At 49.9% G+C, this 25,968-nt stretch overlaps 9 protein-coding genes across 9 annotated transcripts; 6 read left to right on the top strand and 3 right to left on the bottom strand.

The window, feature by feature from the left end:
• Positions 1-32: 32 nt before the first annotated feature.
• Positions 33-732, top strand: BKA67DRAFT_530224 (putative GNAT family acetyltransferase; the record flags this gene model as incomplete). Its single annotated transcript, XM_046099208.1, has 2 exons — positions 33-414; positions 482-732. 2 exons carry the CDS (start codon positions 33-35, stop codon positions 730-732), a joined length of 633 nt encoding a protein of 210 aa, XP_045964239.1.
• A 386-nt stretch (positions 733-1,118) lies between these two features.
• On the top strand, positions 1,119-2,392 carry BKA67DRAFT_546861 (Dihydroneopterin aldolase-domain-containing protein). The gene is made up of 2 exons (XM_046101415.1): positions 1,119-2,124; positions 2,177-2,392. The coding sequence occupies exons 1-2, from the start codon at positions 1,360-1,362 to the stop codon at positions 2,372-2,374; spliced, it is 963 nt and encodes a 320-aa protein (XP_045964238.1). The 5' UTR covers positions 1,119-1,359; the 3' UTR covers positions 2,375-2,392.
• A 147-nt stretch (positions 2,393-2,539) lies between these two features.
• BKA67DRAFT_530222 (uncharacterized protein) lies at positions 2,540-3,282 on the bottom strand (the record flags this gene model as incomplete). Its single annotated transcript, XM_046099207.1, has 2 exons — positions 2,540-2,677; positions 2,755-3,282. 2 exons carry the CDS (start codon positions 3,280-3,282, stop codon positions 2,540-2,542), a joined length of 666 nt encoding a protein of 221 aa, XP_045964237.1.
• Positions 3,283-5,880: 2,598 nt separating this feature from the next.
• BKA67DRAFT_509124 (UTP-glucose-1-phosphate uridylyltransferase) lies at positions 5,881-7,959 on the top strand (the record flags this gene model as incomplete). The annotated part of the gene is made up of 3 exons (XM_046097217.1): positions 5,881-5,991; positions 6,431-6,603; positions 6,669-7,959. The coding sequence occupies 3 exons, from the start codon at positions 5,881-5,883 to the stop codon at positions 7,957-7,959; spliced, it is 1,575 nt and encodes a 524-aa protein (XP_045964236.1).
• Positions 7,960-8,497: 538 nt separating this feature from the next.
• Positions 8,498-9,826, bottom strand: BKA67DRAFT_653303 (uncharacterized protein; the record flags this gene model as incomplete). The annotated part of the gene is made up of 1 exon (XM_046106341.1): positions 8,498-9,826. The coding sequence occupies one exon, from the start codon at positions 9,824-9,826 to the stop codon at positions 8,498-8,500; it is 1,329 nt and encodes a 442-aa protein (XP_045964235.1).
• A 1,500-nt stretch (positions 9,827-11,326) lies between these two features.
• BKA67DRAFT_509812 (histone deacetylase) lies at positions 11,327-12,829 on the top strand (the record flags this gene model as incomplete). Its single annotated transcript, XM_046097270.1, has 1 exon — positions 11,327-12,829. One exon carries the CDS (start codon positions 11,327-11,329, stop codon positions 12,827-12,829), a length of 1,503 nt encoding a protein of 500 aa, XP_045964234.1.
• Positions 12,830-13,255: 426 nt separating this feature from the next.
• On the top strand, positions 13,256-15,198 carry BKA67DRAFT_40134 (glycoside hydrolase superfamily). The gene is made up of 4 exons (XM_046096695.1): positions 13,256-13,872; positions 14,030-14,098; positions 14,152-14,282; positions 14,443-15,198. Exons 1-4 carry the CDS (start codon positions 13,681-13,683, stop codon positions 15,014-15,016), a joined length of 966 nt encoding a protein of 321 aa, XP_045964233.1. The 5' UTR covers positions 13,256-13,680; the 3' UTR covers positions 15,017-15,198.
• A 1,803-nt stretch (positions 15,199-17,001) lies between these two features.
• Positions 17,002-19,024, top strand: BKA67DRAFT_546844 (major facilitator superfamily domain-containing protein). The gene has a single exon (XM_046101414.1). It carries the CDS (start codon positions 17,011-17,013, stop codon positions 18,550-18,552), a length of 1,542 nt encoding a protein of 513 aa, XP_045964232.1. The 5' UTR covers positions 17,002-17,010; the 3' UTR covers positions 18,553-19,024.
• Positions 19,025-19,607: 583 nt separating this feature from the next.
• Positions 19,608-20,971, bottom strand: BKA67DRAFT_530216 (beta-glucosidase; the record flags this gene model as incomplete). The annotated part of the gene is made up of 2 exons (XM_046099206.1): positions 19,608-19,658; positions 19,715-20,971. 2 exons carry the CDS (start codon positions 20,969-20,971, stop codon positions 19,608-19,610), a joined length of 1,308 nt encoding a protein of 435 aa, XP_045964231.1.
• Between the last annotated feature and the right edge of the window lie 4,997 nt (positions 20,972-25,968).

Here is a 25,968-nt window from a genome sequence, read left to right as displayed (position 1 = left end):
CGGCCCATCGCTCACAGCTTGCCATTATCAAGATGCCATTGGAATTACAGCCTGCTACAGAAGCCGACATACACCGTGGTGTTGAGATCGAGGGTATCGCATATGGACCAAGTCCATTCAGTGCGATCCTCTTTCCCGGGCCAATGCCGGCGGATGCAAAAGATGTTAGAGCCGAAGTCCTGACCAAACAGCTGCATGAGGACTCAACGACCCGCTGGCACAAGATTGTCGATACCGACCTGCCGGAAGGCGAGGAGCAGATGATCGCTTGGTCAAAATGGCACGTCTACACCAAAAAGCCTGAGCTGACACCTCGTGAGTTTGGACCTGGCTGCAACGTTGAAGCATGCGAAATGTTGTTTGGTGGTATACAAAAGCAGCGAATCAGAATCCTAGGCGATAGGCATTATGTTTGTGAGTAAAACAGTCTCTCGGCATGCTCCTTCACAGGTAGACCGGGTCGTCTAACATGAATGAAAAGACCTCCACATGCTGCAGACCGATCCCAAGCATAAACGTCGTGGTGCCGGATCGTTACTCATCAAGAAAGTGCTCGAGGAAGCACAAAAACTGGGAATCATAGCATACCTCGAATCTAGTGAAGCTGGCCATTCGCTATACGCCAGCCTGGGTTTTAAGGATGTTGAGTTGATGGAACTCGATATGAGCAAGTGGGGTGCTACACAGACTCATAAAACATGGGCTATGATCTGGGATCCTCAAAAGAATTGAGCTCCTCAGCCATGATCTGATGTTTTTCTTTTCTTTTCTTTTAAAAAAAAAAAATTTTTGAAAAAAAAAAAGGAGAAGAAGAAAGATTGGACATGTAGAGAAAATGGTAAAAGAAGAAGGAAAAGAAAAGAGTCCTATGGTTTATTGATTACGTACCTTTGAAGTACACCGTTTAGCCGTCATATATGCATCCAGTTTTCGTTCAGGTTCCCGGCGTGGGACACGGCCGTCATAATGCTAACTCATGTAGGTGAATTAGAGTGTTACAGTAAAAATGGTATGTGTAACTTGTAAGCCTCGCAACTGTGACTCACTTTCTGTCTGCCCTGCGTCAATTGCTTCATTTTCGTTTGATAATTCGTGGAAGTGTTACAATCGATTATGTGGGACAGACGACTAATAAGATTCCTCTGGCGCCTCGCCGCTTGCGGGGTACGGCAAGCTGCTTTATACGTCTCTCATCATCGCCTCAAGGCTCGTGTCACCCGAACGCAAATAAAGAGCAAACTTTTTTGCTTAGTGCTTCCTTAAGCTCGCATGTGTTACTCCGTGGATATTGACATCAACACCGGATACTCTATTCTTCTTTGCGAGGCAATTCCCCTCAAAATTTAAACCTGCAATTTGATGCTTTCAACCTTGAGATCATACATCATGACAACGCCAAAGCCTGATCCTCCGGCTCCTCTCCAGTCAACTTGGCACGTCGCCGCTGCAGCTGGGGAGCCTATCGCCATGGTTCGTGTACGCAATCTGCAGGGTGTGTTGCCCGTGGGCCGGGATGCCTGGGGCCGGCCCAACAAGCCGCAGCCGGCGTTGATCAGCACCGAAGTCTCGTTCGCACGCCCTTTTGGCGCTGCGTCCGAGTCCGACAAGGTGAATGCAGAAACAGCACACTATGGAAACCTGAGCAAGAACCTGCTCAACAGCTTGAAGATATTCGAGTCCTCGAGCCCGCCAAAGAATCCCGCCGTTGCGGCCAAGGCGGAGGCGGAGGGACCGAGCTCGGGGGACGTTTTCGAGCTACTGTGGGTTGGGCTCACTGGCCGGGTGGTGGATGGGAGCTTGCGCGCTCTGCCGTTAGATCGGGTCCCTTTCCTAGACACAGACCGGCTAAGGGGTCTGTCTCTAACTGTGCACCTGCCCAAGGCAAGCCTACTGGGTTCGGGTGTGAGCTTGACAGTAACAGCCTGCTTTCAAGAGGGACCAGAGAAGAATCCGCTCAAGAGCTATGCTAGGAGTTTGAAGATACATGAACTACGAGTCCCTGTCCTTATCGGGGTAAACGAGAATGAAAGAAAGGCGAAGCAGATGGTGATTGCAGACGTGGAGATCGACAGGTTAGACATCGCACGGGATATTCACCCGGAGCTTGAGAACATCATAACTGAGGTCCGTGACACAAATGTCTTAGTGAATGGTCATTACGCTAACATATACCCAGACAATGGCAGCCTCCTCATTTGAGACATTGGAAGCGCTAGGAGCGCTTGTGACCGGAAAGATTCTCGATGAATTCAAGTTCGAGGATAGGACAGGACGAGAAAGAGGTTGGCAGGTGAAGATAACGCTAGGTAAGCCCATTGCTGTGCCATTTGCAGATAGTCCAGAAGTAGTTATCAAGGCAGGAGCAGATCTGTAATAAACAGCAAATTTCATAGGCAGATATCATTATTGCTTCTATGACTTGATCACGAAGATCGAAGTACTGATTTGTTTGTTGCGTGTATCATACTACATTTATGGCTCGAAACTCCTTTGGTTCCCACTTGTCTTGAAACGGTAGAAACCGAAAGCTGCCCCTTCCTCAAACCTTTCGGACAAGTGGTACATCACCATTTGTGATGTCGTCAATAAATTCGGGATCCGGATCGAACAGCATGACGTGGAAGTGTTCGACAGCGTGTACTGACTTGATGGACTTCCAGTTTTTGAACCAAACATACTTTTGATGGGCATTAGTAACGCAAACCGATGCTCCGCTTGAAATTTCTTTTTAAAAAAAAGAAATTTTATACTCACGTTGTCTTTTGATAACTTCGACCCAAAGCTTCGTGAAACATAATCATCAATTTCCTTTCTTGCTTTATCGGTAAGGTCGTCAGTCGCGGGATCATCCTCCAGCTCAAACTTCGTCCACACGACAAGATGTACTATCCTCTTGTCAAGACCATAAGGCCAGTCGTTCCATAAAGTCTTGATGTCTTCGTCGAACTCAAAGGGCCTGCCTTTAGGAACCATCGGAACCTGCCATCCGAGCCGTTCATTCAGAACAAAGTTCATCACGCTGCCATAGTCTTGCTTCAGCTTCCAATTGAAGCACAGGTATCTCCTTAAATCGGATGGTAGTCTCTGGAAAGCGTCGAGGCGATTTTCAGCGACGATTTTCTGGACTTCTGCCCAAGTAAGAACATGGCATTGGTCATCAGGGGTACTGATGACACGCTCATCTTTGAGGCTGAGATTGCGGAGAAATTCAGGGCATTCTATTGTCCTCTCTGCCTCTGGTACGTTGACATGCCAATACGGTAGATCGCTTAGACTGCCCATCTTCTCTTTTTCGATTGTGGCTGACCGAGACAAACGACTTGATAGGCTCTGATCAGGGGTTTCAATTTGTGACGGAGCAAGGTTATGGCTATGGCTTGATGCCCAAAACAAACCCGGCCCCACCCCGTCAGGTTTAGATTTATCCGAACGTCATGAGCTAGGGGCAAAGGTATTGATTGGGCTGCTCATAAGTCAGTCCTTTCGTAGACTCGAAACGCACAGTCTTGGTGTTGTGGTGACCTGAGTCTAACGCAGGTACACTTCCGATACGTTACACACAAATACAGAGATGACAGACTCCTTAGCTGCTGGCTGGTGCTGAATAGTGTAAGCCACCATGGTACTATTATGCCAGATAGCCTAGTATAGGTTCAGCTGAAAGCGATAAGAATTTTTCAAATTCATGTGCATACGAGCATACGCATGGCACCGTGGGGGTAATTTCAAGGTATACACAACCGCGGAATGTCTTCGTCTCGATCAACAACCGTGTACACGATTGAATCTGTACAAACAGACAGTGTCTAAAACTTTGAGGAAGATCTCCCGACCCCCGTAGTCAACCCCACGTGGCGGGGTCCGAGATGTCTATTTGCCGTGGTACTGTAGTGACGTTCCCCTTGTGATGGTAGATATGAACAGCCTGGTAGAGCGAGCCCCTTACACTTGAGTACACTTAAGAATATGATTTTTGCGACACGCCAAAGGAGGCTGGATATTGGAATTTCAGCAATAGTCAGTTCGAGAACGTCCAGGCACATTATCGTGCATTGCATTAGCCGGCCATAAAAGTGTCTAGGCGCCTAGGGACTGTTCGGGATAATTGCGTGCACCATTCCATTATCGTCACAACTTCAGCCCTGGCAGGCTCTTGACCTTCGGCCGCTGAAAGTTTTGAGGTTCGTAAAGAACAGCGCCATGTACTACATACATAGAGTTCCGAATGCTTCTGGGCCTGTCTTCAGCCCATGTGTCTCTCACAATAATTGCATACCTAGTTCGTTACAGGCTGGAACGCATGGCCCTCGCTACAACATTGATTGATCTTGGCCAGAATGGCGGTCTATACATCTAGTATACAACAGCACCAGTCAGGGGTCCTTCGCCGGTCGAGTATGTCAAAATGACCGATCGCCTCGTAGCTTCTTCTGCATCCACCCCTAGAATTACGCTGTAATGAATGTCTTTTGCACTGCCACTGAGATCATTACACCTTGACACCAGACCATCTCCTGGGTGGAGTTGAAACCAAGTTCCAGAAAGCCAACTCTCCAGCCTTTAGTTCCCGCTGGAGGCTTGAGTACAGGTGAGCTACGGCGGCAATCTATGTACCGCTACCTGTGAGTGGACGGTTCACTTGGGAATCCCTACTTCATGTTCATTGAGCAATCAGTTACGTTTCGTTCCATTCTCGCATTCTCGTGGTGTTGAGGTATGCTAGTCAACAACATGTCTAAGGGGTGCATTGGGGAAGAAACCGGATCAAAACAGATGGCCGTCGAAGTTCTCGCCGTAACTGGTGAGGCAAATTCTACTTATCGCCATGGCATATAGCATTCACTGGTGGCACATCCCACGCCAACGCCATATGTCGATGGGCAAACTAGAAGGACCAGGGGGGGCGACTGCATATGCGATTTCCCCCGACTGTTTCCCAGCTGCAGCTCGCGAAGCTTGGCTTCGCCAGTCAGCCAATAGCCCATGCAAAAGCGCGCCCAGTGCACCCCACTGCCGTTGATTACGATTGATCTCGCCAGTCCAAATTGGATGGGTCTGATGCGACCGCGCACTTACCATCCCTGCTCGTTGGCGCCACAGTTAGTAGCTAGGGTGGACTTTAGGTGTTGGTGAACACTGACTTCATCCAAGGTCGGGAGATTTGCGTGTCGAGAAGGGGCCCAAAAGGTACAGTGTCACTACTAGATTGCCGGGGCAATCCGGTCCATCATGTATGTCAATAGAGATATTTTATTGCAGACTGCGTGGAGGGGGTGGGAAGGGGGGTTGACTGGATCTGAAAACAATAAAAGGTGCCGGAAGGGCCCCTCAAAGTTCTGCAGCAATATTTCCTCTGCTCTGCTCTGCTCCGACTTCTGATTCGATTCATTGCAAGACCCTGGTTCGTTGTGAAGAGGTAAGTCAAGATCTTGTTTTGCTCGGATGGCGAGCAGCGGTGATCTCTGCGCCGTGTGCTGCTCCTTGCCCCTTTACAATGCTGCTAGCCAGCGGTGTCGCCAGCTTGCCTGCATGCCTTTGTCTAGTTTGCGATTGTGCTGGGGCGTAGGCAGTAGTACTTGGTGGTAGTTTCGACCTGGTTGTCCATCCCACTGTGTCTCATGGTCCGACAGGGTTCTGGAGGTTGTGCTGCACATGACGTCAATTTGCTAACTCCTCACTCTTCGCTTCACTGTAGTTACTTGACGGTCGAGAAAAAGTCGAAGCTCCCTGAAGCTCCCAGCCGCATTTCTACCCCGCCATTCCTGGTCAACAGAACTCACAACTGTTGTACTATTCTCGACCGATTTGTTCATCGTCGAAAACCTAGCAACGGAGACACGACCATTCCTTCTCTGATTCCGTCCGTAACTACACGTCACAATGGCTCAGGCAATCAAGAGCTCTCTGCCTTCGCACCTGAAGGCGTCCCTTGGCGTTGGTCAAGACGGCGATGCCGCTGGTCGTCACCACGGCAAGACACGATCTCACATGGTTAGTCACCCTGTATTGCTCTCTCCTTGCCCAAACAAGCGATTGCCCTACCTTCAAGCACCTGTGGGCAAGAACAACAGCCATGTGACGCTGAAAAGTGCTTGTGAAGCCGTTCTTGCCAGATTCGCCATGAATGCCTTGTTGAGCAAGGCATTTGGTGGTAGTACCTTGTTACGGGGCAAGCACAGCACCTGGATCATGCCCACGCGGCATTGGAACAGACTTGTGGCAGGCATTTTATTCTCACAAGGGGTTTCCCATACCATCACATGAGCCAGCCCCCTCTCGTGCCTCTTGACTCTGTTCAAAGCTCTAGTCCGAGACACTCCTCGTCGCTGCTGACCCTCTTTTCACTTCCCTCCCCCGCTGCGTTGTATTTCGTTCTCCAGCATCCGACTTGCACATCATGTCCCGAGGACTGACTGACGTGGAATGCAAGGCCTTCGAGAATGCCTCGACAAATGTTGCTGCTGCGCAGATGCGCAATGCGTTGACCGACCTCGCAAGCACCGTCAAGAACCCCGAGGAGAAGAAGCTGTTCGAGACTGAAATGGACAATTTCTTTGCCCTCTTCCGCCGGTATCTGAACGACAAGTCAAAGGGCACCGCTGTGTACGTATTACAAATGTCAAACCCATCAGAGTAAGCATGCCATTTGCTAACGAAGCCAAAAACAGCGACTGGGACCGTATTGCCCCTCCTGCTGAGGGTCAGGTCGTCGACTATGAGGACCTTGCCAACTCCGAGTCCGTCAACTTCCTCAACAAGCTCGCCGTCCTCAAGCTCAACGGTGGTCTCGGTACCTCCATGGGTTGTGTTGGTCCTAAGTCCGTTATTGAGGTTCGTGATGGCATGTCCTTCTTGGATCTTTCAGTGCGCCAGGTTGAATACCTCAACCGAACCTACAACACCAACGTGCCTTTCATCCTCATGAACTCGTTCAACACCAACGATGACACTGCTGCTATCATCAAGAAGTACGAGGGTCACAACGTCGATATCTTGACCTTTAACCAGTCGAGATACCCCAGAATCTTGAAGGACTCTCTTCTGCCCGCCCCGAAAAGCTTCGACTCCCAGATCTCTGACTGGTACCCTCCTGGTCACGGTGATGTTTTCGAGTCCCTGTACAACTCTGGTGTCCTCGACACCCTCATCGAGCGTGGCATCGAGTACATCTTCCTGTCCAACGTTGACAACTTGGGTGCTGTTGTTGATCTGCGCATCCTGCAGCACATGGTCGAGTCGGGTGCTGAGTACGTCATGGAGCTGACGAACAAGACCAAGGCCGATGTCAAGGGTGGTACCATCATCGACTACGAGGGCTCCGTTCGTCTCCTCGAGATTGCCCAGGTCCCCAAGGAGCACGTCAACGAGTTCAAGTCGATCAAGAAGTTCAAGTACTTCAACACCAACAACATCTGGATGAACGTGAAGGCCATTAAGCGTGTCGTCGAGAACGACGAGCTCGAGATGGAGATCATCCCCAACGGAAAGTCCATCCCTGGTGACAAGAAGGGCGAGTCTGATGTCTCCGTCCTTCAGCTCGAGACCGCTGTCGGCGCTGCCATCCGCCACTTCAAGAACGCACACGGTGTCAATGTGCCGCGTCGCCGCTTCTTGCCTGTCAAGACTTGCTCGGATCTTCTCCTCGTCAAGTCTGACCTGTACTCGCTCAAGCACGGTCAGCTGCAAATGAGCGCCAGCCGCTTCGGTGACGCTCCTTTGATCAAGCTTGGTGGTGACTTCAAGAAGGTTTCAGACTTCCAAAAGCACATTCCCTCCATCCCAAAGATTGTCGAGTTGGACCATCTTACCATCACGGGTAACGTTAACCTTGGCCGTGGTGTCGTACTGAAGGGCACCGTCATCATTGTGGCAACGGAAGGTTCCACCATTGACGTGCCCCCGGGATCTATCCTTGAGAATGTTGTTGTCCAGGGTAGCTTGCGCCTGCTTGAGCACTAGTGTTACTACTTATGGCTCTCCATTGTTCTTTCGAAGCTTCATAGTTGCACTAGGCCATGTTTTTAGAGCAGGAAACAGCGTTGCGTAAATAAAGGAAAAGTCGAGGCGCTTAGGCCAGACCGGGGCACGGAACGTGGCAGGAGTTAGTATCTAATAAGATGAATAAAGAAAAAAAGTTCATAGACAGTTTCCACATGTGCCTGTGATTAAACGCGGCGATGTTTCTTTGGCATATTTTCACTGACACCATTGTACCCGTGTTCAAGGCTCTACGACATTTACGGAAATGCTGAAACCTGGAGACAATTTGTCTTTGAACATCATAATATATATATCTTAAATTTGTAGTAGGACAACACGCACATGTCAAGTCAAGCACCGCGGGACGCCTGATGTAGTATTTGTGGTATCATTACTGCATACGCAGGCCTTCTGCTGCTGAACGCAAGATGCCTCAGGCCCGTTTGGGCCGGCTGGGTCTGTCATTCCTTCGTAAATCATGTTGCTCAAACCCAAGTATTAGTACTGGTGTTTTGCACTATTTCCCCTTTTTTCTCTGTTCACGGCACTCAGGGCAGAACCAGCGTCCCTCGGGCTCACTCTTGAGACCAACACAATTCCAATGGAACCACTCGTACGGACAGTCTGGGTTGTCACAAGCCACCATGTCGCCATACGACACGTGCTGGCATAGACAGTACTTCTTGCCCTCTTCGTCCTCTTCTTCGCCGGACCCGCTGGCATCGCCATCGCTATCGGCCATGTCTTCAACATCCCCGTTGCGCTTGTGCGACCTTTTGTGAGGTAAGTGACTGGTGGCGGCTGAGGGCGCCGGCGTACTGCCAGCCCGCGACCCCGCATGCGAGCTGGTGGCCGACTCGGCGTCAGACAGCTCACTATCGACCGTCGAGGTGGGCGAGCCCTTGGACCTTCCGGCCTGCTTCACGCGGTTCAGGCCCGATTTGGCGTTCGGGGGCTTCTTACGTCCCGCTGTGCCGCTCGGAGTACCTTTGCGAACGCCGCCGTGTGATTTGCTAGTGGCCCGAGGCCCGGCACTGCCTGCTCTACTCCCGGCTGGGGTGCCGGCTTTCGGTGTTCCTGGACCGATAGACGAGTGTCGCGCAAGACCGCTTGATGCTGTAGGCGCGTTGCCCAGGCCACTGCCAGTACGCGGGCCCCTCTTAGGGATGCCGCTTCCAGGGTCGGCCGAGGACTGGCGGTCTTTACGATTTAGAATAATGGTGGCGGCTGGGGAAGCAGGCGCAGAGCTGGGGTGATTCTGAGCTTGGGTTGTTCTAACTTGCAGGTTGGTGGGCCTTGCGCCGGGTGTCGAGCTAGTACTGGTTATGGTTCCTAACGACGAGGCAGCGACGCCACTGTACTTGGTACTGGGGATGCTATGGTTGGCAGCACTCGGTCGTAGTACTGAGGGAGTCTCGTCTGGGTTCACGAAGCCCGGCTCTCCGCGATCGTACAGGAGCTTGATCTGTCCGTCTAAATGTCGCAAATGTTTCTCGAGCAGCTGGCTTAGTCTTGCTGACAGGTTTGTCTTCTCCAAGGCGAGCCGCTCGGCTTTGGCATAGTTGGTATGTATGGTGTTGCGCAGGAAATCCTCGCGAGGATTCGGCTGGGCGCTGGTGTTGGCGCGTATCCATCGTTGTATCTTGCCATCGCTGTCCTCTATGGTCTTTACGCACTCGTGGTACGCGCGGTCCTTGTCGTGTATCTCGTCCTGAAGGAAGCGTATCTCTTCGTGTAGGTTCGAGGTTCGGTGGACCCAGTCGTCAAGAATGAGGCCTGGGTCTTGCGCCTCCACCGAGGGCGCCATCTTGTGTACGAAGTCGATGGATAGGTCGTCTCTAGGCATCGCTGTTAACGTGACCCAGTTTGCCGGGGGATGGCGCGAGTATATGAATGACAAGTGAAAGTCTTATGACAGAAGCATGTTTCTTTCTTTCTCTCTTTCTTTTCTCTTCTTTTCTTCTCTTCTCTTCTCTTCTTTTTTCTTTTCTTTTCTTTTCTTTTCCCCCCTTCTTTTTTCCTCTTCTTCTTTTAGGGGGGGCTGCTTGTTTTCCTTTTCCCTTATGCCTCGACGTTTCTTTCCTCCCAAGAGGGTATTGTATATCAGAGACAGAGAAGATGTACTTGTCGAGATACGACGAGTGGGAGGGTACAAAGGACGTTTGTAGCAATACACGCAAGTAGTAGTCCCGAGCTGTCCAGATGGGGATGGATAGCACGAAGCAACGACGAGGCTGGTGATGATGATGACGATGATGATGATGATAATGATGGTGATGATGATGTACGAGCGTGGGTTTTTGGCTCACCTTCAGCGCCCTGAGTCAGATGTCAACGGCGACCCAGTGGGACTAGAACTTCCCACTGCTCAACAGATGTCCCCTGCTGGAGTTTATCCGAATGAGGTTACTTTCTTTCTCCTTGGGCAAACACGATACAGGTTGTACGGAATTGAAAAGAAAAAACCGCGTGGTCGGTGCCAACAACGGTCCAGTCCAGCGACTCCAGTCCAATCCAGGAGTAATTAATTACGAGCCCGCTAACTTATGTATGCTGCAAGGCGGGACGGTGTGGGGAGGCGCGAGGCGTGAGGCGCAAGGCCGGTCAAGACCACTTCAGCCTGCCCTCCAGTTTAATACATATTTTCTTCAGTGCCTGAAGGTGGGGATGGGATATGCAGCTAGGCGCTTCCTATGTACAGTATGTATGTATGTATGTAAATGCTGTAGAGATCCGCAGGTCTGCTGAGGTCTGCTGTCTGGGTGTCCGTACTCCGTAGTTACTTGTAATAATAAATCCGCGTTGGCGGTACCTGCCTGCAGCCCACGTTAGTCTGGCCAAGCTTAACCGCAAACGGCACAAGTCAAGCACAATATGGGGCATCCCGGTCTCCAAGATTGTCGCACCTCACTCAACTACCTTGACGTTGGCAAGCTTCCGTTAGCAACGCAGACGCTGGCCTCTCTTCTTCGCCATCCTTCATGTTTGACGTCTAACGTAGCCAGCCAGATACGGAGTCCTCTTGTCACCACCCACCCAGCGTCCCATGGTAGAAGCACAAACCCAACATTTCCTCCCGCAACAGACAAGCCGAGATCAAAGGGCTTGCGGCTCTCTTCAGGGTCCACTTCAAAACTTTTGGAAGTTCCAATCTCATCCATTTAATTTGCCTGTCAGATCCAAGGGATCAACAAGATCCTAATACTTTTACCCGCTGTTCTATATCCTGTTGATCCGGCTTTTTGAGCTGCCAGGGAACAGTCGATACAGGGATTCTCATCTGGGAGCGTTCCGTATTGTTCACGTCTGAGTACATACTTACGCGTGCGCGTACATGTCCCTTGCAATGGATATAGATAGGTCGGACCCGTACACTTATCGGCTACCAAAGCCCAACTATCTTCCTCACATTCAAAATGAGCCTATCGTGGAAGAGGTCTTCAAGCCTCTGGATCGACCTTCCGAGCTCGAGAATGCCGCTTATAGGAATAAGGCCAAGCGCACCATGCAGGAGCTGGGTATTACGGCTCCCAAAGGCTATGATGTCTCGTTCCATTACAATCCAGAGATGGAGAGGCACCACTTCGGTCAAACCCATCCCATGAAACCTTGGAGACTCACCCTCACCAAGGGGCTTGTCACCGCTTATGGCATGCACTACACTATGAAGAACTATACGGCGCGCGCGGCCACCTATGATGAATTAACCTCTTTCCACACATCAGATTACATCGATTTTCTTGCAACAGTTGCCCCCCAACCAACGCCGCTTGATTTAGACGGAATTGGCTCGGACATAAGGTTCAATCTGGGAGGTAGTGACTGCCCGCTTTTCGAAGGCCTCTATAATTACTGTTCGCTATCTGGCGGAGCCTCTTTGGATGCCGCCAGAAAATTATGTACGAAGCAGTCTGACATTGCCATTGCTTGGGGTGGAGGGCTACATCATGCCAAGAGATCGGAAGCCTCGGGGTTCTGTTATATCAACGACATCGTGGTCGCCATTTTACAATTATTGCGCATCCACAAACGGGTTCTCTACATCGATATCGACGTCCATCATGGCGATGGTGTCGAGGAGGCTTTCTTCTCTACTGACCGTGTCATGACGGTGTCTTTCCACAAGTACGACCCTATGAACTTCTTCCCCGGGACAGGATCGTTAGAGGACAACGGCCCCAAGAGCGAGCACAACCCAGGCGCACACCATGCTATAAATGTGCCCCTGAACGATGGCATTACAGACGAGCAATACCAGTGGCTTTTCCAAAACGTCATCTCCCGTTGTGTGGACAAGTTTCGGCCCGAGGCCATTGTTCTCCAGTGTGGTGCTGATTCCTTGGCCGGAGATAGGCTTGGCAAGTTCAACCTTCTCGTGCAAGGACATGCTTCATGTCTCGAATATTGCAAAGGGCTCGGCGTTCCTCTGATTATCGTTGGTGGTGGAGGCTATACGCCAAAAAATGTTGCCCGAGCCTGGGCATACGAGACTGCTGTCGCCACTGGCAACCAGACGAACATTACGCAAACGCCAGAAATCCCGCTACATACACCATACCGGAAGACATTTGAGTATGACAGTGTCCTCCTGCCAACCATAGAGCAGATTTTGGGAGATGCTCGTCAGAATCGAAATACCCAAAAGCGGCTCCAGGAAATAATACAACACGTTACCGAGCAGCTTCGCTTTGTTGGTGCAGCACCCAGCGTTCAGTGCTCAGTTATACCTCCCGATCTCGGGGGCGTCAGAGATGAGGTCGAGCACAGAATGAAAGAGGAAATGGACGAACAAGATGAGGAGGGCCGGAAAGACAAGGAAGAGGGTGTCGCAGTGCCAATGGAGCACTAGATCCTGCTGATGGCCTCGAAAATGCCTTTGAGAGACGAGTAGGATGTATGGTGTTTCGGGTTAGGTGTTACCAATTTGCAGTCATGTACGGAGTAGGGTATTGATCATTGGCGTTGGTAGGCAAAAGCTACTAATATAGCATTATCCTGGGTATATTATGCTTGGAACTCGGCGCAAAGTACCAGTCAGCGTATACGGATCCTTGGACAGAGAAAGCATATTAGCGAGATCAAATTCTGTTCGGGTATCATACCATAACTTACAACCGCGGTTGATCCCTTGTGTCCCATCCTCTTACCATGTTTTGCTTTACCCAGAGGTGTGCCGTGTCATTCATGGGTCGTGGGGGCCCAGAGCTCGTGTTTAGCTAGCTGCTGTAATCCCATCGCAGGACCAAGCTAAATCTCACCAATTTCGCTAAAGTGCTACACCAATCGTATAGCGTGAGCATTACCTCATTGTGGCATTACCAGTAGTGCGACCTGAATCCTTCGGCCGTTCTGACATCTCGAATTCTATTCTCGGCCACGAAAACCTCGATTGTACAATGGCAGTCCACATTACCTACAGCATCCTGAAATGTCTCGTTCCACAATGGAGCCAATCAGACCATGTCATCACAAACATGATGCATTGATACGTCTTGGGCCGAGACAAAGTGGACTTTCGCTTCCCAGAGCTAGGAGAGGTGAATGAATCCTATAAACATTTCCACAACCATACAATCGCTTCTTCTTTAAAAAGACAGCGGTTTTTTCTACGCCGAACAAATAATGCCTAATTAGTGCTCATACCCGCTCCTCTTTTATCCGAACCTTAATCCATTCTCTCTACTATCTGCACCCTGAACAATGTGGGCGGGAAAGCCATATACTGCTATCTCACTCCTGGCAGGAGTGGGCCTGGGCTCACCGTCGATCCGTGGCAATGGTCTCACTGCACGGGCAACCACAATTCCTCAGGGTGCAAAATGGCAGATCGAAATTCATGACCCGATCGACTTCTCTGGCAGTGGCGCCATCGAGCCCGCGGACGCCAAAGTCGTAAGCAATTTTCGAATCATCTCCATCCTGTTCAGCATATCTGTGAAGCGTATATCGCCAATACAGGGCGATCGAGCTCTTGGAAGCCGCCTCCGTAATACTCGCGGGGCGCCACAAACCATCATGAAGAAGTGTTTGCTGACTTTGAATGTTGTAGTGGACGCTAGATCTGTGGGAGGCCATTGGCGAGGACGATGACGGTAAGACAGCCATTCAGAAACTTCGGGTATGGTCCTTCCTTCTGTTCCGGATATGAACTTGCCGTTGACATTCTCCAAGGAGCACAATGGCGATGATATCCTCATAGTCTGCTACTTCAACGGTGGCGGCGTTCAGATATGGGATGATGATTTCAACTCCTTCTCAGGCTACACATACGGCGGCATCGGCGACTGGGAGGGCGAGTACTAGTAAGTAATTTCCGGAATCATCTTTCAAGTTTTCTAGCATGTCTACAGAGTCGAAATTGCGTATCGGAGGTGATCGATCTGTTTGTGGCTGGTTTATAATACTCCCAAAAGGGCCTCAACCAATCACTAAAAGAACAACTACTGACACCAAAGTATGTAGTGTGGACGTGTCAGCGCAGACCGTTGTCGATCTCATGGTCGCACGCATCAGCAAGGGCATTGCCGCTGGCTGCGATGGTTTCGACCCAGACAATGTCGACGCCTTCAGCCAGGAGCTTACCTCCAAGGACGGCGAAACCAAACTTGATGAAAGCGCGTATGTCACGTTCCTTGGCGAGCTGGCTAAGCCTATTCATGAGGCTGGAAAACTCCTGGGCCAGAAAAATGCTGGCGAGCTGACAGAGGGCTTGCTGGCTGGCGGGATAACGGATTTTGCAGTCCTGGAAAGTTGTCTAGAGTATGATTTCTGTACGGACTTTGAAGAAGCGTACGCACAGCAGGGTAAGCCAGTCCTTCAGATCGAGTATCCCGCAAGTGTCCAAGCATCGACCGATGACGACGACACTGTTTGTCCCGTAAGCCCGGCAAGCGATGCGGACTATGAGAGCGTTTGTGGCAGTCCTTTCGGGGGGTTTTCGACCGTTATCAAGCAGGATGGTGGTGCTTGCGGCCTAAATGGCTTCGTGCAGTACTGTGACGGTCAGGGTGTTGTCGTTACGCCCACTGAATCGTAGTTATGGCACTTCGTCTACCAAGTATGAACTGTAGCTAAGCTAGATAAGATATTCAACATAATATGTCATTGATATTGAAAGTCACAGGACACCTGTAGACACTTGAGCATTATATGTTGTACTCAACTAATGGAAGCATTTGGGGGAGCAGAGTTCAGAGCATATGCGCGTATCAAGATCGCAAGATCCTGTCTGAAGACTTACGTAACTGCCCATCTAACAGTCGCATGTCGCACAAGATGCAAGTGCGTGGCTGGATTAAGCATAAGACAAGGGTGCAGAGGTACAGTCTATTGGTGTAGGCAGCGGACATAAGAATCGGGCTTACGACTTGAGGCTTGCCGTTATTGGTGTACTAGAACCACTTACGTTATCTTGCGTTTTGCTAGTGAGGTGTCTGTCAGTATGCATTTCCAGACTACCCACTGAATCTCTCTCGGCAGCTTGGTGTTCTTTATCCAAATCAAGAGAATGGATGGCTGATCAGCTATACGTTCGAGGGTGCGCCAAATCCCATATCCACTGCTTGTGGTGTCACTCAAAAAGAGAGCTGAAAAAACAGGAAAGAAAAAAAAAAAAAAAAAGGAAATGGCTTGGCGCACCCAGAGATGTCACTCTCACTCCCTTTCTCTTCCTCAACGCCGGCGTAGCAATATGCAAAGAAATTCTTAACATTGAGGTTGAACTCGCCATGACTGACGTCTCAATGTAGACCAGCGGGTACCATGCATCGGAAGCCACCACCATGATAAATCGCCCTAACGCATCGCTTACTTTTCTGGTCCAATGACGCCTACATCCACTAAAGCCCGCTGGATGCCACTGGTGCGGAACACGCCGGCAGCCCTGCAGTTAGCGGGGTAATACCAAAATCGCCAGCGCCGCATAGCGAGACGGGGGCGAACAGGGGATCACCGCGATGTGGGAACCTCGGGGCTTGTACATGCATGTACAATACCCACCACCAGACGGATCATGTGGCCAGCAGGATACAGCTTTCTCGGAGAGAAAGAAATTTTCTCAACGCAGCGATAAACGATACATTGAATGGGCCAAGACACTCCTTGCATATCCAAGTTGCAATTGCTCGAACGTATCGAGTAACAGCTTTTTGCCTCTTGCAACGATACGGCCGGCGTCGGCCCAATTTATCTGGAAGGGGGAGAGAGAGAGAAGAAAATATTTGCACGCCCCATGGTCCTTGTACAGTTTGACTTTCTGTTTAATAACAAGGTTGGTACACGCACGTTGTTGTCGAGCAGCCCTTTTGCATTGTGCTTGAATCGTTGCTGTCCAGTTATTTTCATTTTTACGGCGCCACGGTACTAGGCGGCAGCTAAAGAGATCGACCTTGGAGAATAACAGTCAGAAAACTTTGTGATTTGGTCGTGGCCGAATCTTTGTGACCGTCTTTCGTCATCGAGCTGTGTTATTACTCAATACCTCCTCTCCAATCACCCTTTTACAAGAGCAGAAGCTCTCATCGCTAGGTCCTCCGTTGGAAGCTTTCGTCTGCTTGCCATTGTTGGCGAATTGCTTCGAATATACCTCCGTTAAAATCCAATCGTATCACAGCTAAGGTTGACTTGATACAGCTGTCATTTGCGTCGCGGGAGCGTGCAAGTTAAGGCGGGGGAAACTAAGTTGATCTTGCAGGTTTTCAAGGTTTAACGTTCGCGGGGGGGGTTTTGATACATAGTCGGTTGTTACGGTTTGTGCCTTGCATCTCTCATCTCGGCAGGGGGGAAAGGGGAAAAAAAAAGCATATTTTATAGCTATACCTCAACCATGTCTCTACATCGCGTCGCCTCGTTGGAGACTTTTGTGAGTGTGTCTGAGGATGGCTTGAGATCTCGCCGTGGCTCCGATGCCTCCATTGGAGCCTCCGAACGAGCTCGCAAGCTCACGTTCAACCCGCTGCCGGAATCGTGGGCACCCGCTCTTCCCAAAGACGATCCTCAAGTCGCTTCAGTCGGTGCCTTTGAAGTACCAAGATGGAAAAGAATCGGTCAGTCTACTCTCGCATATTCCATGATAAACACGATTGGATTAACGCATTTGCAGTTCAATTAGCTGTGACCGTTACCTACTGTCTCTTTTCTGCCGGCGTCGTGTTTGGCTATGCTGCCATTAAGCCCGTCCTCAAGACGGAGGGTGCATATCAGGAAGTATGCCGTGGCGATGATACTTGCATCGAGATCCATTTGAACCTCATGTTCACAGTTGCCGCTGTTGCGACCAACGTTGCAGCGTTACCAATCGGCGCCATCCTTGACCGCTATGGTCCCCGTGTATGTGGCTGCTTAGGTGCCATGTCACTCGCCATCGGCTCGCTGGTCATGTCCTTTGCCCAAGAGCTGCCCTTCGACGCCTTCCTCGTGGGGTATCTTTTTCTTGCTCTGGGTGGGCCATTCTTATATATCTCGAGCTTCCAGCTCTCCAACGCCTTCCCGAAGCACTCAGGTTTGATTCTGGCCCTCATCACGGGCGCCTTCGATGCCTCGAGCGCGCTTTTCCTCGTGTATCGTCTCGTTTTCGAGGGCTCGGGAGGTTCTTTTGGGCACCATGAGTTCTTCCTAGCTTATTTGGTTGTGCCTGTGGTCATCGTCGTCCTGCAGTTCACGGTACTTCCCGCACAGTCTTACAAGACGGTCGGAGAGATTATCGAGGATATCGACCGACAGGAGAGCGATGCGCGAATTGCCTCAAACGAGGAGGCCGTCGATGATCAGATCGACGAGGAAACAGCTCTGCTGCGCGAGGAGCGACGGGAGCAACAGCGCGAGGCCCACGAGCAGGTGGTCCAGGAGATTGAGGAATTGCTCGGTTCTGCGAAGGCCGATAAGCAGGTAAAGCGGGAGGAAGCCAAAAACGAGATCAGCGGGGTCTGGGGTATCATGCACAACAATACCATTTCCGAGCAGATCTCATCGGCATGGTTCTGGCTGATTTGCCTGTTCACCGTCGTGCAGATGACGAGGATCAACTATTTCGTGGCTACCATTCGGCCGCAATACCAGGAGATCTTTGATTCTGCGGAGAAGGCTGCCGAGATCAACACGTTCTTCGACATCGCGCTACCGCTTGGTGGTATCATCTCTATCCCCTTTATTGGTCTTATCCTCGACCGTTTGAGCACCGTTACTGTGCTCACGACGCTCGTGTCGGTTGCCACTACGATCGGCGTGCTTGGCTGTTTGCCTTTCGAGTGGGCCGCGTACGCAAACATTATTCTGTTTGTCCTCTATCGTCCCTTTTATTACACGGCCGTCAGCGACTACAGCGCCAAGGTCTTCGGGTTCCGCACTTTCGGCACTGTCTACGGGACCATTATCTGTTTGTCGGGTCTTTTCAACTTCAGCCAGAGCGGGCTAGACTACCTATTTCACAAGACGTTCCGTAACGATCCTATTCCCGTGAACCTGATATTGTTAACATTGGGACTGGTGATTGGCGTGGCGCTGGTCGGGTTCGTGTGGTGGAACGTGAGGAGAATGAGAAGCAAGGTGTTGGCGGGAGGGTACGGAAGAATTTGATTCACGTCCAAGGAGTTTTGCTGCAGATCTTGCGTTGCATTGGGATGTCATATGGATTCTTTTGCATGGGTCATTTCGATTTCATTCTTGCATAGCAGGGCGTGTTGCATGTCTACGTATCTCACTGTCTTCTACTTACCGGGTTTTGGGAGGAAAGGAGTCAAGCAGAGATTGATAAATGGAAGCAGCGTAGTCTCGTGTAGTAGCCTCAATAGCCATGTTGTAGTTAAGTGCCTAATGCGCAAGACTTCGTATCCACAGCACAGCACCCGAACGCAGCTTTAAGGTTCGAGCGTGCAGCTGTCAATGCAAGGAACATACGACACGAGGGGAAGAACCAGGGATTGCGCATGCTGTTGAGAAGTATAAGCAACGCCCATCTATACTCTCCAGGCCACGCGTTTATCACGTTATAGCTTGCAGGAGACCAACGAGCTGGGGCCGACTAGCTGGAGTAACATTGACACTGGACTGTAGCAGGGGCCTCACATGACGAGTTTCGAGACGTAGAAACTGAATTATGCCATATCTGCAACTATACATCAAAAGTCTTGACCTCAAAATTGAAAGTAGATCAAAACAAATTCAGCTAACCCGCCTTCTCCGTTCCACCACCGGTGGACTGTGATAACACATCAGGCAAAAAATTGACGAGATGCTAACAAAAGAAAGATGAAGTCTGTCTGGTGGCAGGGGTCGTTTGCACCACTTCGTGATCCCCATACGATTCGAGTCATCCCCAAGTCTAAGGTGAGTTTGGCCGCACCAGCTTCCGTCCTTGGTTTATTGAGTTTTCCTTGCCGCCCTGTTAACATCTCGTCTCCTGATGTGTATATTGCGCCAGAGCCAGGCCGTGCGCGATTCCACAGTCGCCGGTATTGAACCCCCTTTAAATTATACACAATAAAAATTAGATTCGCCATGTTATTTTCTCGATGTAGATGACTTCGAAGCTCGGCGCCTGTCGAGACTGTAGATGGCAGTAGGTATCCTTAAGAAATACAAAATAGAACCAAGACGTGATATGAAACCAGATGGGCCACCGCGAGTGATATTTACGACTCCTGGAAGGTGATAGTAGCAGAGCCACCGTCTGTGACAGCAACCTGAAAGAGGAGTTAGTGTCGGCTAGGCCGTGATAGGGAACAGTTTTGAGACTTACAGTGCAGCCGGTACCGCCATCGGGATAGCTGCCAGACTTGTAGTAGCATTCCGCGTCTCCAACAATGTCTCCACTGATAACAACGTCGAAATCCAAAACGGCAGTCGAGGTCGGGGCGTTGTTGAAAATGGACAAAAAGGTCAAGCCCTCACTGTTCTTTCCAAGGCCGACGTTGATTGGTGCCCAGTTACCAGCACTCAAAGGGTTGGTGAGGGAAGTCCAGACACAGGCATCGTCAACTGCGACGTCCTTGGGGTTAACATAGTACTGGAGAGTGGTGGAAGCGCCTCCCCAGGTGTAGTAATTGGCAGACTCGATGTTGGTCAAGTCGTAGGATGAGCCGGCCTCAGTCCAAAGAGGGATAACCATGGACTCGGTGCCAGGGTAGTCGGTACGGCAGACGGCGGCACCTCCGCTGCTCAGCTTGTTCTTGATCGTGATGCCACCGCAGCCCTTTTGGCACAGGGTGGTGTAGCCAGAGCGGGTGAGTTCGAGCTTGCCCTTGCTGTTGCAGTACAGACCGCCAATAGATTGTCCAGTTGCTCCCTGGGCGTCAGGCCATTGAGACTTGACGTATCCATCAGGACAAGCGTAGGAGCAGAAAGAGCCCTTTGTGCAGCTGTCACCAGAGATACCAGTAACAATGTACGAGATGGCACTGTCACCCTCGGTGTAGTAGGGAGTCTGCTGAATGCTGGTCCAACCATCCGTGTTGAGGTAATCGACAGCGACAGCACCATAGTCAGAGGGGAACTGGCTGCAGTCGATCTCACCGCTGGGGAACTCGGCAGTGACGCCGGAGCCGCCAGAGCTGCTGGAGGCCTTGCTGGTAGTGGCGGCAGCAGCACTAGTTGAGGTCGAGGACGAGGTGGGCTTGGCAGCGGAGTAACTGGTGACGATGGTCGTCGAGGAGGTGGAGGACGAGGAAGTGGCGGATGACGAAGACTTCTTGGTGGCGTACTCGAAGAACTGGGCATTGACCTTGCCAGTCTCGGCAGTGCTGGACACGGCGGGTGCAGTGTATGTGGGAGTAGTCTCGCCAACGACGATGTAGAGACCCTTCTCAATACCAGCCTTGGCCTCGTCGGGGGTGACAACCTTGTCGCCGAGAACGTAAGCAGTCTCGGTAGCAGCCTCAATGGTAGTAACAACATCAGCGCGCTTCTCGACAGGAGAACCCTTCTTTTGGTGCAAGTGGCCGTGGCCGTGGTTGTGAGGTTGGGCGGCAGCCAGGGTCGCCGCGAAGGCGAGGTTCATGATTGTGTACTTCATCTTGAAGAGTCTTAGGGTTATCCAATCGATCTAATATATGTGAATTAATTGAGTAAATAGGGTATCTGCGGTTACAGTTAGCCATGTGCCGATCAACAAATAGAGCAACTGTGTACATGTAGATATATACATCGACACATATTGTTTGTGGGTGGCAGATGGAGAAGAAGAAAAATGGGAGGCATGGTGGCAAGTATACAGAATGAATATACAGTCATCTCACGCGAAAGAGGAGTGCGTATATTAGTTTCGGTGATTGCTTACCGTATAACGTGAGTCAGCTTTCTGGAGACGGGTGCTGGTTTTGACGATATACGATGGATGTTGGCTGGAGACTATTTCCTTGTGAATTAAATTTTCTTGTGTTTGTTTCTTGTCGTAATACGAGGTAACGAGTGACTCGATATTCGCAAGGTTCCAAAAGAATGTGATAGAGGTCCGAGGACACTCAAGTTGGACGAGGGGAACAGACGCGATGGTTTGCTTGTCGTGAGGATTCAAATGAGTGAAGGGATGCGAAGCAGGCGGTATGGGCGTCCGAGGGAGAAAAGGGAACCTCGACGTGAGGGCGGCCCACCTGTAGCTCTCCTTAGCTCTCTGCTGGGCCAGGGGGCCCGGGGGGGAGAATGAATTGAGGAGTGAATTGAGATTGAGATTGGGGAGTGCGTGTGCACTGGCTTAGCACTGGCTCTGCACTGGCTCGATTGGCCACGCCAGCTGCGCTACTGCAGGAACGGACGGCCAGTGGGGCAGTGGACAACGGCGCTTATGCCCTTTGGGGCACCTCAGGAAATTGCCTTTTCCGCAAGTAGGGGCTAAACCAGGGCAAAACCAACGCCTTGATGGGGGAGCAGGGGTCACAAAGCAGCAGTCGTCGTGCTTGCGAGGTACTATCTTGTTAGTTCTCATTCGTCCATCCAACTTTCTCTTGTGATTAATAGAAATAGAAATTGACAACCCTAGCAGAGGGTGCCGTGCAGGCTCAGGTTCCTGTCAATCGACACTTTGTTCAGTGGACTATTGCCCAGTGGACCAAGTATTGCCCAGTAACTAAGCCATCACCGGACCCTCTAGTGCTCTGCTGGGCTAAATCCCATGTTTACTTACAGTACATTTAATTTACGACTTGTGGGTAGATCTTTAATGGTTCATGCTCCTCCTGAGAATGAACCAGCTTGCCATATCTCGATGACGATGGCGATGGCGATGGAATGCGGGTTGCCTAGCGGTCTCGCTCGACGACACAATGATCGGTGGACTATCCACGATGGATTCCAATGGGACGAGTGGAGTTTCTTGGAGTCGAGAACTTCCAAGGTTCCCTAGAAACTGAACTTGCGCCCCCGACACCATAGCAGCAGCTGGTGACAATGCTATATAACACTAATCAACACAATAACCGTCGTGTCCATGTTAGCCGCTTTGAGTTCTTCTTTCTTCTCCTTTATCTCGTCGCTCAAGACATCCGCCGTTCGCCATCCTTATCCCGTCCTGCTCTTTGGTCCTTTTCCATGAGAGGAGGGGGGGTTTGAAGTGACAGCTCTTGGCAACGACTTCTCGTGACTGACTTCCACCATATGTTAGCCCTGAGCCTATTTTGCTATACGCGTGCCCCTTTACGTAGGTACACAATAGCGTGCTGCGATAGCGCCAGACTGATGGGTTTCCACATGAGCAAGTCCTACCGGGTCGTGCAAGTATACGGACGTTATGGTCTTGAACTTAAATCCTTCTTTCGAGGCATAACGTTATCACTTACCATCAGTCAGTTCTCAACAAAGCAAACTTGAAGTCAGACGATCCTTTGTAGCAGTAATAACTCGCCCAACATTTCAAGTTCTTGCTCCTGTTCTGTTCCTGCGTACGGCTCATGATACCGCAGTATAATTACGCCGGTAAAAGGGGCTAAATTCGTGATAAAATGTTACGATAATTGTCGACATATAGGTATGCACGGTTGTCGTCCATCCAAGTTCTCAGTGTCGATCAATTTATCCAAACTTGCCATCTAGCCTGTCAACGGCTAATCAATGCCTTTCTGAAAAGCTTGGCGCACGAGAAATACCTGTGATCAGTCAGGGAATAGATCAAGGGTGCAAGTGATCCAGATTCCTGAACTGCACTCTGCGCCTCTGAAGCCCATGTCTTGCAATCTCGGGAAATTTGGACGGGAGGCTCAACCACGATTGGCTGGGCAGACGCCTTGGGAGGTAGGTCATGAAGGTTAATTGACTGTGATCTGAGCCCAAAAAGGCAAAACAAAAAGATATGAACATTTCAAGTAAACCGCTAAACGACACAATATATCGGTCCTGTCGGTCTGTCGAAGCTTTTCCCGTCGAATTAGAATGGCCTTTTTGCATCGATCCTGGATATCCTTGCCGTTGCACACGCGGCTTCTCTTGCAGCATTCTCCACCTTCGAGAAGGTCCTGCATCACATGAGAAGGACGAGGATTTTGAACAAACGTCAGCCTCATCTAAATACCCATCCAGTCCACCTGAAACTTGCTGCCACTGGTCGGTTTTCCGCCGGAGGTTCAGAATGCCTTCTGGATGACTGGAGGCAATAAACTCGACCACCAATTGACCGGCGTATCGGCATTGTTGTCATTCTAATTACCCATGCCAGTTCGCGCCAGCTGATCATATTAAGCAATTTGTTTCCCGAGATGGTGCGCTCCAATGTGATGTGTCCCGAGTTCGACATCCCCTGTAGTTAACACTCAGGCTTTCAGTTGAGTGTACTTGCACCACAGTGGCTCCAGTTACAAAACTAAAACGCCCCTTCGGATCCGCACCTTCGAGCCCTCGACTTGGAACTTGGCCACTGAAGATACCTTCTGCGACAATGCAATCATTTGCATATAGCATGTGAGCACCTGGGCGCGTCCTGACGCGACTCGCTTGAGTTTGTAGGCTTTATGGCCTGTCTTAATAAACGGTTTTGTGTTTAGTCCAAGAAAGCATCTCGCAACGGCTCCTTCCCGCACTTTTCATGAGCGGCGCCACCATCGGGAGATCTGCTTGATTCGCTTGCAGTCAGCACGCCACGACTCCCTATCATCAGGGGGTGGCTCTTTATCCGATGGGCTCGAGGCCATGCCTGGATCCAGGCACGAAAATGCAAACGATCGTCGAATGACGTCAGTTGCTGCATATTGTCGAATTGGAGGATTATGCGCTCCCGAGTTCCTGCTGAATACGAGTGCGTCCATGGATCAGTGATATGGCCTTTAATGCGGGGTTTTGGTTACTAACAATAACAACACTCGAGCCATTGGGTTCACTGTACTTAGGCATCCGTCGCTACATTTCCATGGATATGATTATTTCTCTTGAGAACCGTTGAACGACTGCAAATGATTGAAGCATAAACGGCTCCATCACAGAGTTCATGTAGGATGCCATTAGCATCGCCGAGGCTATGTGCAGCCATGATATGCAGAAAGACATGTATTTATCACGCACGATAGCATGCTGTCGATCATGTACTTTTTTCTACGCTATGAATCGGCAAGGGTTTCTATTTTTATATTTTATGTTTCTTGCTATGAATATAACGGGCTTAGGAATAGGAGCAACTTGGCGACGCGTAGTCAGCATTTGTGGAATCCTATACCGCGCGGGACGTATTAGACTGGTTGTCGCACAACCATGAAAATTTCTTTAGATTCTACAACAAATGACAACTGCTTTGATGCGGACTATTTTACTATGGCTTCAGGTCGGCTTTCCGGTCTCTGTTCAATCAGGTAGCAATCAGTCGACCAGATAAATCGTCCGAAACAAGAGTCGATGCCATCGATATAACCCCAACCTGTTCTGTTTGGTTTCGTCCCGACAAGTCAACCTTGATTAATAAATATTTCTGACAGAAAACAATAATCAACACGCTTCTTGTCCGCGTCGCTATACATATCACATTGTGAGCTTGCGGGGTACTTCGGTAATGAAGCAAACGCAAGACATATTTAAATATAAACCGACCAATGTAGTGCAGTACAAAGAATCATTGGATTGTAGTTGATGTTATTAACAATGGTGCATATGGTTGCAGATAGGCTAATCATACTCCTGGCTATAAATCGGTGCATGTTAAATCGTTAGAGATCTTATGCCACTGTTTATATTTAAACTACTTATATCTATAACCCGTCAAGCTAACGTGACCGGTTAGCACTCACCTTTGGAGGCGATCTAGACACAAGGCATTGGTGTTAATATGGTAAAAACAAAATTTCAGTACCATGCTTGGCGTCACTTTGTTACTTATGTTTATCCTTACAAATGCGAAACTATTAAAATATTTTGTTAGCGATATCATTGGCTGGGTTTGGAAACCATCTAAGGTAGCCTTTGATTTCGAGTTTGTGCCAGTACTCGGTTGGGAAAGAGGAAAAGAATTACAAAACAATTTCTATAATCGAGCTCGGATAAGGATTCTAAGAGGCTATAACGCTTATGTTTAATCGATTTCGTCACGCGCAGATTACAGATTCACTTTTTCTTGGAGTGGCCTTTGATTGATACTTATATGTTACCTCGTATTTGTAGACCTCCGTGCCCAGGGGACGTTCGAAAGGTTGAGATTTTTTTGAGGGCATACTGGAATCATGAGGAATTAGAAGTCTATGAAAGAGGGTCAAGTAACATTGATGAGGTGGTGCGTTAATTTATATAAGCCGAATCACGACAACTACCTGTCGAAATAAGATTCAGACAAACCTCACAAGCTTTTAGATAATTATATATGCTTTTAGCGCTGATAACGATCTCGATAATAAGGGCATTAGTGTAATCCCAGGAAAACCATTAGTGCTTCTTAAGGGATGGTGAGAATTACAAGATCGTAGGGTTCACATGCTTGTAGATGTTTGCACTAAGGTACATGTATTCCAAAGATTAATATAGATGAGCTTTTGCCGGTTTTATGGTTTATGGCTGAATGCACAGTTACATTATTGATATTAAAACTGAGAA

The sequence above is a fragment of the Truncatella angustata genome (assembly GCF_020726525.1).
Source record: "Truncatella angustata strain MPI-SDFR-AT-0073 chromosome Unknown BKA67scaffold_1, whole genome shotgun sequence".
NCBI lineage: Eukaryota > Fungi > Ascomycota > Sordariomycetes > Amphisphaeriales > Sporocadaceae > Truncatella > Truncatella angustata.
Note: the sequence above shows the minus strand (reverse complement) of the source record. Positions and strands in the feature narration are given on the sequence as shown.